Genomic DNA, 15,768 nt, shown 5'->3' on the forward strand with positions numbered 1-15,768 from the left:
TTGTATTACAAAAAATTTATGGACATTTAACTTCTTTCAAACATAAGAATTCGCGTTCTCTCCCCCCCCCCAGTCTTCCAAGGTAAAATTTTAAGAGCCTAGCAAATATTCTTCTTAAAGGACTCTAACGTACCTTCTGAACAGTAAAGCAATTCAATAAAAGTTCTGCTCCTTACCCAGCTACCTCTTGATGGTCTTGGTTGATTTCATATCTTAGCTACTGTCAACAGTGGCCAATAAACCTCAGAGTATAGGTGTCTCTTTCATATAATGATTTGAGTAACTAGAGTCTAGCACAGATCTTCATAGTCCTAATGTTCCCAACACATTGATCCACTAAGTGCGGAGATGAAAATGCTAATTACACTGATTAGCATTTCACATTCTATGCATCTATAAATTTATTGGAGTGTACCTCATAAGTATGTGGGTAAAAGTGTTTCCATTTCAAAATTAAGAAAAAAGCAAAAGTTATGCCTCAAGTACATGTGTCTAGTTTATAAACATTCTGGGAACACCAACCCATTGCTTAAAATGAATTGTTTATCAAGTTAGCATAAAGAAATGAAAATTAGATGTTATGCCAAATACTTTGCTTTGTCTAACAAAAGAGACCTACTTATTTTCAGTAATATCCAACATCGGTTACAATTATTGATGAACACAAAAGACTTTGAGTGATGTAAATTATAGCATGACCAAGAAGCCACAGAATAGCTATGGCCTTCCATCTCTGAGCTTCTATCTAGAGGTAGAAGACTAAGCATTCTCCTTTAATAGGGGTAAACATTTGTTAGCAATTTGTTGAGTTGATTTTAATATCAGAAAAGCAGTGCCCTTAACTTTTACTAGCATTTAAATCCCATCCCTGTATTGTTTATTTCAAGACACTGAGGTTGTATAAAACAGGGAAGTCTTTTTCATCATTACTGGGCTTAATACCATCCAAAAATTCAGTAAAACAACAAAAGCAAAGACAAACTCTTGCATGCTTATTAGAAAGATAATGCTAGAGTAGAAAAGAGAATAGCCTAATGTGATAAATATGGAGACTCTTGTTAGAACCAGAAATATTCATTCAATGACTAACAGCGGAGGTACAGCAGCAAAAGTGTTATTAGATATAGATTTTACTTTAGCTTAAAGGAGATTTAAGGTATGCTGCGTACAAAGTGATGAAAATTGACCTAACAAACACTTTGGATCAGTAATTGCTAGCAAGAGTAATTCTAGGATCTGTGAAGCCTGTAACTTAGACCATGTAGTGAGAGACTACCTCTGGAAATAAAGTTGAATCAGTAAATAACACGATCTTTGGGGTTTTTTTGTCTAGAAATATAGTTAAATCTGAATGAAATTCTGTCTCAAATCATAGTAGCACTCCAGAATGCTCAGGATGTGATTTGGTCAACTTCAGTGTGCCAACACTCTCCACAGAAATTATCAGGTGGCTACACTCCACTAGGTCAAGGCCTGCTTTCATGGCAATCACAATATTCAAAGAAGTAAAGAAATTTCCTAATACAAGTCCAGGTATACAGAATGTCTGAAGAAAATTATAGCATTATACTTACTTTATATGTATATGCATCATCTGTAGTAGTAAGAATCCTTTCGTTGTGAAGCTGAGATTATTTTTAATTTTTGCTTTGTTTGAGAGTTTTCTGGAACGTAGACTTCTACTGTATTCTACAGTGTTCTTTTACCTCTTGACAGTCTAAACCGAGTCTGAACATCAGAAACTCTGGTTTTTTAAATGCATTGGAAAAATTCTAGGGAGCCACATTGCTTGCTCCGCCTGCTAAACTTTCTTAACAAAGCCATCCAAAAGCTTTCAAGGTAGATCTTTACAGTAGCAAATGTCAGTGCATACAGTGAACAAACTCGCCTACCATAGCAAGCATTCTACCTAAATTGACTAGGTGTGGTTTTTATCCATTGTTCAGTTACACTGAACAGAATCTGCTCTCTAGCTCTCAGTCTTTGTAGCTTGACATTCCCTTTATCTAGGGGCTTATAATGAGCAAGTTATATTCAATTTTCCAAAGGCAAATGTGCTCTTCTGGTATCCTAGATACAAATCAAATTAGGCTTTGTGGAAAGACCTGAAGTTCAAGCTAGTGATACAAATGGTTATTAATGTGTGATCACACAAACACAGGATTGGAAATTTCTAAACAAAATTTGTTCTAAGGACAAGTATCAAATTATTAGTAAGGGGGTCATTAAAAGAGATAAAAAGAACTGATTATAGGAAGAGTTGGTAGTGTAAAAAATAAGCAAAATTATATATTACCACTGTAATGTCAAGATTAGGGTTCATATTAAAGAGATACCTTCCAGAAGAGATTGGTAAATTTCACTTAAAATTGCACACATTAGCTGAATTACAACAGTTCTACAAAGCAACTTCCTAGACTATAGAGGAGCATATCAACCATCTGAGGACTAGATTTTTGTGCACATACTAGCTGTAGAAATTAATCCATATTAATTTATTACATCACAATAGCTATCACTAAATGAGGTAGAAAAATGATTTCTAATTTATTGTAACATGCCATAAAATAAAGTGTACTCTGAGTCCTATCAGTTATCTTCTTTAGCTTGAGATCTGAAATTACACCCATCAAAGAAAAAAGGGAAACATATATAGCCCGTTATCAAACTCATGGTGAATAAAATTAGAAAGCACAATTGAAGAATTTTCAAAATTCAATTAATGTATTACTCATTTCTTTTAAAACGTTTTTCGATTTGCCCAGCATGAGCCACTCTAACCATTCCTACACGGAGTGAGAATGGAGACAGAGAGGATCTCACAGGCTGAAAAGAAAGAATGGAGTTTTTCTCACCCCTATTTTACCCTATGGCCAGCTCTCTGATTCCCTGAAACAGCATTTGACTGGCACTCAGAAGGCTGTATCTTGACCTTTGAAAAGATACCTGCTCTGGCTTTATAGGATATATTGGGCTCGAATATTAGTAATATCTTGCTCTATTCCTTTCTTATTCCCATAAAAGCCTGAGAATGGTAATGGTGAATTAAACACTTGTTTATTTTAGTCAAACGTAGACAAACATCTCCCTACCCTTTCCCAAAGCTTCTAGCAATAATCAATTTATTCTCTGTTCCTATGAGATCAACATTTTTGAGATTCTACATATAACTGAAACCATGCAGCATTTGTCATTCTCGATCTGATCTGTTCCACATGGCATAATACCCATGTAGTTAATCCACGATGTCTCATTTTATAAATGAGGCACATATGTATTATATGTATAAATCATCACATTTATGCCTTAAATGAATACATTTTGTCATCATACCACAATACAGTGAAAAATAGTTAAAAATACCTTTAGTTTATTCCCAAGCAGTTTCTGGATTCAATGTACATATCTACTTTTCTGTGAACACGATTTTCAGCCTCATCCCATCTAGGTGAGCAGGGAGGAACCATGATCCTTCAGCATATGAAAGCCCAGAAGAGTTCAACCAGGACTTTGCTCATGTAAAGTATTACTGAAGGCCAAATGAGCTCTAAGGAGCCCACTGGTTATGTGAAGATTAATCGATCAACTTAATTATCAGCAATGACTTAGAAGGCAAATATATTTGGCAATCCAATAGTGTAGAACATGAGATTTATCTTACATCAATCTGTCTAGATATCCTGGAAACAGTATCATGAACAAAAACATCAAGTACTCGATAGCCTACTGTGGTTGGACTTATGTAAACAGATATGCTAGATAGAAAGCTATATCTACATGCTGCTCATTGGCATCTGAGAATCCATTTTGGAATGAGGTAAGATTTCTTGAGAGCAGATCGTTCCACTTCTCTATTTCCACAGCACCTACATGCCATTATGGACAGCTGTCAACTTTCAGGCACAGTCACTGATGAATGCGTAACACAGGAAGCATGGTCCTTTCAAATGGGTCTTATAAATGGTTTAAAGGGAGCAGGCTATCTAGCATTTAAATGAGAAACCACTGAGTAAACCTGGAGATCTAAAGAACGATTGCAGAGAGGGATCCATGCTCTGTTTCTATTAAGACGTGCTGGACTAAAACACAACCTTGTATTGTAAGGTTTCGGTACAAGATTAATTAATAGGCACACTATGAACAGATAGAGCTTAATTACGTCCTTAAATATCAAGCTCATAGGAAGTAGAAAACGACCGAGAAATGGTCACGGACCCCAGGACAAAAAAGGAACAAGTAAATAATCTTGCCATGCTACCCTTGACTGGACACAGAGATAATATGTGAATAACAGCTTCTTGGTTCTGATACATCTATCCTGGTAATATAAGATATTAATTGTGTGTGAAGGGAATACAGCCCGGAATAATTTTATGCTTGTGAGCATGCATAAGGCCTTAGATTTCATTGCCTTCACTGTGGAAAATCAAAGTTTAAGGTTAGATGTACAACCCAGCATTGGAGCTTCTGCCTGCCATGTTCAAATCCCTGGGTTCAATCTCCGGCACCTCACAAAAATAAGAAAGAAGTCTGGGCAAGAAAAAAATACAGGAGCACTCTGTTATGCTTTGAAATGTTTATAAATCTAAAATTATTTAAAAAGAAAATGTATTTAAAAGCAATCACAAAATGGTGCATGCTTATAAATCCCGGTGTTTGAGGGGCTGAGGCAGGAAGGTGTTGTGTTTGAGGCCGTAGTGAAACTTCATCTCAAAACTAATAGACAAACAACAAAACACCAAATAAAGAAAACTTGGTTTGAAGTAATGTCTTACAAGTCTCTGTGTAATAGTAATCAAAACTTATCCCCCTCTTATAAAATCCCTTTTCTTTTAAGGTACTTTTCAAAACTCGCACCCTGTATAAATGCAAAGAGGTTTTGAATCCAGCACACCTGATTGCTTCCTTCAAATAAACAACTTTGAACTGGTATTAGCACACATGCATTGCCCTAAATTTTACAGTCCCTCACTGAAAAGGCCAAAGTCCCTGCAGAGTGATTCCGCTGTAAGCTTTGACAAAGACATCGAGCTTGTGTGCAGAGGCAGCTAGTACTAGAACAGTCATACAGTAACCAGAATATCCCACATGCACTGGCAGTTTTCATAGACTGCTGGAACTTACAAGAGATGACATCTGAGCATTCTGGAGCATAAGCTGCATCTGCTGGGCGAACATGGCTGCGGCAGTCTTCTGTTGAATCAGATTGTTTCTCCCATTAATTTCTAGCTGCGACTTTAAGTGGGGTGGAGGGTGGAGGTACTTGCAGTTCTCACGAGTGCACCGACCCTAATAGCAAAAATTTAGATAAATCTTTGTTTAATAGTTCTCGTATGGCTTAAGAAATTATAGAAACTTTCTGAGCGCTTAAGAACCGCCAGTCACAAGCAATAGCCACGAAGGCCTCCATTTTCTTTTCCTAACAGCCCTGCAAAATGGGCACTTCTCATATCTTTATCCCCAGCTGAAGGAACTGATACAAGGAGACATCAAGTGTCTTGCCCATGGCGACATAGCTGCAAAAATCTAGTTGGTCTTGTTCTAGAACATTCTTAGTTGCTCTGGTTTGCTTTACTTTGATTATGCATCATACTATATTTAGAACATAAAATTTTAGGAAAGGTGTGGCATAAAATGTAAGTAGAAATGAAAAAAATAAAAATCTTTCAACAAGAGATGTAAAAGTGTAAAATCATCTGTTTAAGCCTGGGATCTGGGTCCACATGGACAAGTAATTTAAAAAAAAATCAGGGAGGATGTTTACGAATCACATACAAGTTTATTAATCCTGGATTCTATTACCTGGGACATTCTGGCTTCCAAAGCTTTCTCATTTTTTTTCTCAATGCTTTATGCTAATGAGGCTTCCATAATCTGAGAATAAATCTGTATGTCTGGCAGTCAAGTTGCTCATTAAGTTCTAGCAACAACATCCTAGGTCATTTAGATATTAAAGTATGTCCTGGATTCTCATCTTTTTTAATTCATAGTTTATTCAGTTTCTATTTTTTTTTCTTTTTCTTTTTTTCGGAGCTGGGGACCGAACCCAGGGCCTTGCGCTTGCTAGGCAAGTGCTCTACCACTGAGCTAAATCCCCAACCCCAGTTTATTCAGTTTCAACAGAGGATATTTAAATTCTACTGAACCATGCATGGTGGCTCATGTTTGTCATCCCAGTACTGTGGAGACAGAGGAAGGAGGAATCCATGAGTTCAAGGCTAACTTAAGCTACAGAGTGGAGCCTGCTTCAAAAAATCAAAAGCAAAACCCCACATGCCTTTGATATCCTGTAAATGGTGACTCAGCTGCTGATTATGAGGTAGCAAAGAGTGTCACTGGACAAGTTGTTTATTGCAATGTCTCAATATGATCTACCCCTGTATTCAACCGTGAACCTTACACTAAGCAACTAAAGACTATCCTGTTTGGATTACTAAATCCGCCATAATCCTTCTAAGATAAGCACAACTGCAATTAAACCTTTTCCCAGAGATGCTGGGGTCTTCGCCCAGCGTGAAGTTATTGGAAGAGGAAGAGGAAGAAAGGAAAAATATACAACCCTTTTCTCTGGACTCAGAATGCAAATTGCTAAGTTACCTGAATTCCCAGGGGAAAAATGAGTCAGTTGACCAAGAGTTATCATTCAACACATCCTATGCATATTACTTCTTTACATACTCAAATGATATCCACATTCATTTATTTATATTTCAGTATCTTTCTATCTAGTCACTCCTACAATGTTACTGAGAAACATGGTGTGTACTATCAAAATGTTTGCTGAGCTATATATAATGCAAGTTTGAATGCATCGTTGCTGCTTTTTTAAAAAAGTCTTCATTAATTCTCTAATATATTCACATCTGTGTAATTCACTTGCATGATAGTTGCACATGTTCTTGGGGTAGACTATAACCTAAAACCTAGTGTGAAAAACTCAAAGTACACTTATCACCTGCTGTTTTCTTTCTTCCCCTGGTATATTTATTTTTAATCAAATTAAAATAATTATAAAATCTAATAATATCCTCACTTCACATATATCTTTAAATTTAGTTCTTAAATTCTGGCAAAAGAAGAAATCTTACATATTAAGAGTTGGAAATATTAAGCTAATTCTCCTGAACTCATATAAATAGCTTATAAAATGCTATATAATTTCAACACGTATAAGGACTGTAAGAAAAATTTCCCTTACACTAAAAATCAAAATCTCAGGGCTCTCATCTCAAGAAAACCGTAAGCATCATTTTACATATACCGTATCTCTCTTAAATGCTAACACAGGCACAGGGTTTACAATATCTAGACCCTTCACCCTCCAGCAGCATAACTAAGGTTGTTTGGCTCCAAAATACAGTCTAGAAGATGCATAGCATATGGTGACTGCCACCAGGGTATGGCATTTTATGCTTCTACGTCAGCTTTCCTGATTCTCCAAGGCTTAGGCCTAAATCTTGTTCTCTTCTCCCATCTCATTTCTCCAGAGAAATGGAATTATTCCAAAGTTGCAGGGAGCCCTGTAATTGTCCAGATCTTTTTTTAAAAGATGTCTGTCCTTTAATGTATTAAGATAAATATAGATAACAGCTTCATTAGTATAAAAATTAGGCTTCTTGCATTTTCTCATTCATTGATAAGATTGTCTCACAAAGAAAGGATTTACTGTACTTTTAGAAACTGAATGCTTTGATCTAAATACTTCCAGAAATTCGCTGCTCTTTATGTGGTTTAAAATTTGGAGAGTTACTAGTTCTACGTAGAGCTAAGAGAATTGTCCGGATCTTAAAGCTCCACCTATTTCTGACCTCTCCTCTGAATTTCAGGTTCTTTCGGCAGCTGCGGCAGCTGCAGCTGGGGCTCCTGCCGGCTAACCAGGTGGAAATACCTTAGTCCTGACCTTTGTCTATCTTTCAGCTTGCTGCTGACACACATTCTAGGCCATTGCGTCATTCCTATGGTTTGGGGGCAGTTACACAGCAGCAGTGAGGAAAAGAGCTCGGACAGCTGCTGAGCCGGATTGCCTTGGGTTGTAAAGCCTAGACAAAGACAACGGCTCTTAGGTAGCTGTGGGATAGGATTTGTAATCCCTCTGCAGAGGAGGAAAAGACATATAAATGCATCTCTTACGTTCAGAATTCCAAACAGTAGAGTGCCTTTACCCCCATTAATTTATCTATTTCAATAGAGTGCTGTTTAAAGGGAAAGAAAAGGAACTGATTGAGATTTTAGCATTTGCTAAAAATTACAGAATATTAACATCATTTACACTTACTGTATTAGAAGGAAGGGAAAGGAACAAAGGAAGGAGAGAAAAAAATCTTTATGATTTTTTTATTGCTGTCCATTACAAATAGTTAACTTTCCTTAAACTTCTTTCTTTAGAAACTAATGAGATTTTTTACAAAGCAAAAACAGTACACAGAAATAGAAAAAGAAAGAAATTTACAGTGTAAAAATCACATCCAGTTGGGCTATAAAACCAAGCATGATATGAGGCATCATGAAATTAAAAAAAAGTTATTCGTCTTAGTTATGAGATTTTACTTGATTTATAAAGCATCCTTTTTTGAATGACAGAATCCATAATTTAATTGTATAACAATGCAAATGCCTAGCAATATACCACCTCACTGGAGACTGCTGTTTGTGACAAAGAAAGCTTATAAAATAGAAAATCTACATTGTTTTATCAAAACAATAGATGAGGAGCTCATGTAATTTAATATTCATGTTAACTGTGAAATACACTGGTACAAAAGAACACTAAGACCCTCATGTATTTTTTTAAACTCCCTTCAGAGAACTCAGGGCAATATATTTATATGCAGAACATTTGACGATAATAAACTTCTAGATATGATTTATTCTTCAAGAGCTCCAAATTTAGTTACAGGCTTTAATATTTTAATTGGCATGATGGGGGTAAAACTGTAGTTTTTAACACTTGGTAACCCTTGTTTTTTTCATTTATAGTGGTAAAATGACTTTGGTAAAGCATATAGAGATAGGATGAGATGTAGATGGGGAGGGGACTGTCCCAAAGACTGCTGCTGTCCTTTGAAAACCAATGACCACAGATTACCATGAAGCAGTGTGAGTGGGCCACAGGACACCCTTTCACAAGGAATCCACAATGACCCAGTACGAATCTTAGCTCTGGAAAAGCAACCCCTCATTTTCCACAGCCAAGTCAATGGTGTATCATGCTCACTCCATTCTTATCTAGATTCAGAGTCCGAAGTGCCATGCATTCGGTAAGTATTAGATCATGTTCGGAAGGACTTCATAAAGTTAAGTAACAACATACTTTGGCCTAAGTGACTATCCTAAACACAGCAGCTAGGGCTGGCCGAGATAAGTAATTCAATTTTCCTCACCCTTTAACCATGCAGAGACAAAAAAAAAAAATAAGGGAATCAGAGTGAGCTCATTTAGGCTTGCCTCAATTTCCCTCTTTTCCTACTTACATTTGGTCTTAAAGACACATATATCACTCTCACCTCGTTGTCTTTATGTTGTTAAGTTAAGCAGCTAGCACCATGATTCTAGAAGGAAAGCAGTTTTTGCTGAGATAAGTGCTGCTGCTCTGGTGAGTCTTCCAGTCCCCTCTTTTCCCACCCACTGTCTGGGAAAATGCGACCAAAAAGCAGCAGGGCGAGGGAATGGCTGACGACATCTGTGAGCCACATCCGCATCAAAAAGTTGATAACAGACAAAGGAGAAACTTGCAGAGCATTTATAAAACCTCCAAAATCCAATCTATTGCCTTCCCCGTACCTTTCGGCTTTTCACAAGTGAATAGCAAGCCTTTAACAGAGAAAGAAAAGTAGCATTGTAATGACTCAAAGCCTGCCTAAGTCTTGGAAGTTATGAGTCTGTCAGCTAACAGAATACTATGCACTTGATGGAAAAAAAACCTATGAAAAGTACTTTTTATGTTCATGAGAGAGCCCTACCATCTATCAAAATAAGAAAAGGACCCTAGGAATCTGAAAATCTACCTTCTGTCAGTTACTGTATCTTTAACAAAAACAGCTGTTTGCAGAATATCTTGCCTTTTTATATACATTTGGAATTATGGGGAGGGGAGTTACCTCCCCAAATTACCTGAATTACCTTTTCGAAGACATGGCCTTATTGGGCCTGCACTATCAGCAGCTAAAATAAATAAATGTTAAACACACCACGCAGATAATTTGTTCAAGAAGAAAAAGAGTTACCATGTTTTAATGATCATGTGGTAAAGGAAGGAAAAAGTCCTGACCTGTGTTCGCCTACTATAACATATGTATGTTCATAGATGTGGCTTCTCAGAGGATGGACCAGTGAATAGGGAATTTATAATTGCCAGGTTCCAGGCTGTCTAGTTCCTGCCGTATCACAGACCTATTGAAATCTAGCAAATATCTGAAAGAGCGAAAGTTGAGTCAGCATTCTTCCAAAGTACGTCTTCCCCAGCTATTAGCAGTACCAGCAAATCTCCCACTTTCTTTCTCTTGGAGTTCTATCTCTCAGCTAATAGAGATAATCTGCATAATTTTCTCCTCCAAATAATGTATCATCAATCAGTATTGATGCATTAGACCATGAGTATCCTGAACATGTTGCATCTCACCACCTATATTATAAATTTAACATGCTGGTAAGAAATCTGGAAAAAATGTTTCAACAAACCAGTTTTGAAAATATGCTAAAGGCAAAATTAATGAGGTTGAACACAAACCACCAAGGAATGGGCCAGCAAAGTCCTCCTCAGAGGTACAATTAACATCCCTTTCTTCATACTATTAGAACCCTATTTTCCTCAAACAACCCAAAGGCACATTTCTCAGGGCAATCATGACCACCACGAAACTAGCTATCAAGTCCAAATAGGGAAGACTCTGGGAAGAAAGTAGCATTTTCCTGCCTATCTTCTTCAAGAGGGCTCTGTAGCTGTGACCTCTAAAGCACGAAGGGAGGATTAGGCTCAACAATTGTCTGTTGTTCTAGGAGAAGCCACTAAGATAATGTGATTCTGAGAACTGAAACATTTTTAGGGCTGAATCAGGCTTGAAGTAACAGCTTGTGTACCCTTGTATGATGGGTGACGGGATTTATACTGATTCACAGGCAGCTTAGTAAGCACAAGAGCCAGTTTTCTCGTTCTCAGTACCCAAAATGGAATCTGTTCAAAGGACTACGTGTCTGTTAAAGACTGTTCCTGAGGCCTTCTCCTCTCCCCACCCCCAACCCCTTATCTTACCTTTGTGCCTCCATGTGTATACTCAGCACTGCCCTAACACCTATCACTAAATACATCAATAAATTGTTTGCATGCCTATCTCGTCTGCTAGACTTAGAGTCTCTCTCAGGGAAGACCTCTATCTTTCTCATCTTTTAAGCCCCGCCCCCCCGCCAGGGATGTATCTGTGCCTGGTGGATAGTGGCCACATGAGTTTGTTAACCTTTGGGAGGATAATTTTATAGACTTCTTGCTCCCCCTAATACTGCCTTTCACAAGATTCCCGCTTCTTTCTCCAAGAAAGAGAACAATAGTCAACACATGACTGAATTGAATAAGTATTATTTCATTTAGGTCTAGAAAATAGTCTATGAGCCCGGAGGAATATATGACCACCATTCTAGTATTTAATATAACTGGACCAGAAGTGATATGAGTCCATGAGGCACACAGACATGACCCCCTAGTTCTAATCCAAAGACTCTCAAGATTCCCCAGAACATAGACCCCCACTGTATGACCATCAGGAACGATTAAAAGAAAAAAGAAAAAAAAAAAAAACCAGTCCTGATCCATATCTAATCAGCACCTGGGCCCGCCCAAGGGGAGCTCTGTATTTCTCGGGTCTGTTTACGACAAAGTGCTTCTCTACCTGCCCCACCCTACCCAGAATTTCTCTTAAGCACGCTGTAGGTCAAATTCCCTTAAGCTACTTCGAGAAAGGGGAAATACATGGCTTTAGGAAAATCACAGCAGGCGGAGCCTTCTTGTGGCTCTCTACTGTATATATCAATTCTTAAGAAATATATTCCACCCAAGCTCAATTTAGTTCCCATTAAAGAAAGATGTTACTTATGAATAATCCCAGGCTTGAATTTCTTCATTGAAAACTAAAAGAGTAAATAACAGTAAATGACGGACTTGCGACAGGTGAAGCAATCTTACCTCACCGAGATCCAGAATCTACCCCTGCTGCTCCCCTCCCCACCAACTAAACATACGGCTTTTACCCCTGCTCCAATTGAATACCCTCAAATCATTTTAGGTAAAATATTTACTGGATACTTTGTCAATAACCAATTCCTGGTGAATGAGGCATTTCTATTTTAAAAATAGCCAGAATCAAACTAAACCCCCAAGATAAAGACACACCTTGGTGCCAAGTTATCAAATTCAGAAGCACTACTGATGGTGAGTATTCCCAGAAGCTGGCTTTCAGTGCCTTGTGGCAACTAACATAACATTCCATTAAGTACAGAAAACTTTGTGTATTACCTGCAAAAAACCCGCACTTAAAGCCATGTAATCAGATGGCTACATACTACATAGGCTTTGTTATGAGACAATACAGAAGAGTGTCCGTCTTTGCGCAGCATTAGAATCCACTGTACTCCTTTACTTTCTTTGTCCGGACCCCCACCCCCACCCCCTTCGGAGTCTAACACTGCAAATAGGAAGCCAGGACAAAAAGAACAGCAGCTCCCTGTACCTTTTCTGGCCTCACTAAGGCTTTTGCTTTGAATTCTACCTAAGGATGTTCCATTTAACAAATAGAACTGAAAGACTCCTAATTTACTTTGAATTTTAGATAAGCCATCAAAGTATACATATGCTACCTTCAATATTTTATCTGGTAACTTTCTCCGCAACTGTTTTATGCTGTGAACTGAGCTAAATAAAGTCAAACCCACTCAAACCCATTTTACTCCCTTTACCAAAGGGCCGGAGAAGCTCCGTCTTACAGGGCCCATCGGCCGGCCCAGGATCAGCACACCAGTCACCCAGAAGGCATGCTAAGTTCCACCTTACCTGACCAGCTGCAAGAAGGGACTGAAGGAACTTGACTGCTGGAGAAGGCAATTTGTTCTCTCCGTAGCTCCTCCCACCATAAGCATCACACCAATCAGCTACTCCACCTTCTAAGCCACAGAGGCAAGACAGTACACTTACTTTTTTTTGTACATCTCAGTGACTGCGATGCCCGTTGGAGCTCCCTCTTTAGGTTAAGTGAGAAGGAGCATGGAACTCGACAGCCGATTTATTTATTTAGTTTGTGGAGCTGGAGGTGGACTCCGTCCCCAGCAGAGTCCACTATCTTCCAGCTACACTCCCAGTCGAACTCCAAACTTTAACAACAAATTTTTGAGTACACAAAATACAGCATGAAAATGAGGCTTTTGTATATATTTTTAAGCTTTTTTCCGTTTGTGGGCTAAGGAGAGGTTAAACAGGCTGGCCGACTTTCTTTCTTAATCCTGCCTGTGGACTACTCATCCATTAACACCCAGGGAAATGAGAGGTTAATGTCATGTGTCTCTATATACTCACATAAAGTTTATCCAAGTACATACTCAAAACACAAAATTGGAATAGCGTTTTGCTTGATTATTCATATTAAAAGAAAGCCTGGAGAGATGGCTCAGCCGTTAAGAGCACTGGCTGCTCTTCCAGAGGACCCAGGTTCAATTCCTAGTAACCACGTGGTGGCTCACAACTGTTTGTAACTCCAGTTCTAGGGGATCTGATAGCCTCACACTGACTTACAGGCACGCAGAAGACTAACAAACACTAAAAATTAAAAAGGAATAATTTAAAAATAACGTTGGAAGGATGGCTCAGTGGTTAAGAGCCCTGGTTGCTCTTCTAGAGGATCCAGGCTCGATTCCTGTGGCCCACATGGTGACTCACAACCATTTATAACTCCAGTCCCGGGATCTGACACATTTTTCTAGCCTAAACAGACACTGCATGCATTTGATGGACAAACACATATACAAGCAAAGCATCCATACACATAAAATAAAAATACAATGAAAACAAAGTAAAAGTCAAGGCCATGGGTAATTCTAATGGATCAAATACATTTCAGAAAATGGCTAAAATAGGCTCACACTGCTGAATATGAATACATATCGGAGAAGTGGCGGTCAATTTAGGAATCATTTGCTAGTCACATTCCTGAATTTATTTTTATTTATCAGTAATACAGAGTCTTTGAGTAGAATCTTTAAAAAAGATTCAGATTTAATAGGTTTCAAGTGAATGAAATTATACTCTGCTTACGAACTTTATACATCGATGGACATATAACAGACATATTAAATAACACAAGTGGAAAGAGTCTTGAAAATCATTTGCTAGGAAGTGTACTACAGACCATTGTTCCGAAGCAGGACTATCAAAAGGAGGGAGTCCTGATGGAAATAGTTTGGCGAAATGGCATAAATAATATATATAGTTTTCTCAGAGAGTGAAAATATACAAAAGTCCCATATATCCTTCAGTAAAGAAATCTCACTGTTGTTCACTCAGTATTTTATGACATTCTTTAATTAGTAAAAGCTACCACATTACATCAAACGCCCTCTATGATCTTTCTATAGAAGGGCTAGTGAAAATATAAAATTCATCTCCCTCACGGTACAGATAAAGAAACTGAAGATCGGGGTTGGGGATTTAGCTCAGTGGTAGAGCGCTTGCCTAGCAAGCGCAAGGCCCTGGGTTCGGTCCCCAGCTCCGATAAAAAAAAAAGAAAAGAAAAAAAAAAAAAGAAACTGAAGATCAAACTAGAAGTCACAGGATGCTGTAAGCTAGGGTTTGTTTTGTTGTTGTTTCAGTTTTATTTTCATTTTTGTTTCTGTCCTAAATCGAAAAAGTGATTTTCCATTGCAATATTTGTTGTCGTATTGTTTTTGCCTAGATTAAATGTCTCCAAAGCTAACAAGATGGCCATGTTTTACTTTGATTGCTACAAAACAGCATCCCATACCATCCTCTCAGGCCCAGGCCATCCTCCCAGGCCCGGGTCATCTTCCCAGGCCCAGGTCATTCCTTGCTTTATCAGAAATTCCACAGAGCCTGCTGTAGCTTTCTTTTGTGCGAAGCCACCTCTGTCAAACTGGCTTTTCTACACTGGGAGTTCTTTCCCCTGGAACCAAGCCAGTTACTCCAGGTTTTCCATGACTTAAGAGTCTCAAGTGAGTTTTCACTGTACTAAAACTCAGGAAGTAGGAAGGTATTTGGCAATTCCCTCGATTCCTATGGGGTTTGGTTATGTGCTATGCTTAAACATTGGGGTTTCCATTTAGCGAAATTAAATTTCCTGCCTCTATGTGAAATACAAATTTCAAACAAGGATTTAATTTAGATAAATATCTTCCAAACATGTAAGGAGAACACAAGATGAGAAAACCGCTAATTACTGTTCAGAGTTTTAAAAGTTAATTTTGCAAGAGACAGTGTGTTGTCAGTAAGTTTGATAATTTTGTCACAAAATCCAGCCACCTATCCATCCACACAAAAGTTGTATAATAGCATATACAATGACTTACTACTGCATTTGAAAATTAGAGACATAAAGATAAAAATCAGGTGCTCTTGTGCTAAAGATAAACATTCTTTCAGATGAAAAAATTTTGAGGGCACTATATTAAAATGTTTACAGGTTACTAAGTTTGTAAGAGATCATGTTACAAACCTCAGAAAGGGACACATGTATTTACATGACAACTAGAGTTCTCCTCACACTCCTATCATAATTC

The 15,768-nt window shown here is 38.0% G+C and overlaps 1 protein-coding gene across 51 annotated transcripts in view; it reads right to left on the reverse strand.

Moving 5' to 3' along the window:
- The window catches only part of Mbnl3 (muscleblind-like splicing regulator 3), a 95,733-nt gene that overhangs the window by 20,820 nt on the left and 59,145 nt on the right, over positions 1-15,768 (reverse strand). For all 51 annotated transcript variants that reach the window (XM_087599442.1, XM_087599474.1, XM_087599478.1 and 48 more), the window contains 1 exon segment: positions 5,125-5,289. In XM_087599442.1, coding sequence (XP_087455568.1) covers positions 5,125-5,289 — 165 coding nt within the window.

Source organism: Rattus norvegicus, chromosome X (assembly GCF_021556685.1).
Source record: "Rattus norvegicus strain SHRSP/BbbUtx chromosome X, alternate assembly SHRSP_T2T, whole genome shotgun sequence".
In the NCBI taxonomy this organism is placed as follows: domain Eukaryota; kingdom Metazoa; phylum Chordata; class Mammalia; order Rodentia; family Muridae; genus Rattus; species Rattus norvegicus.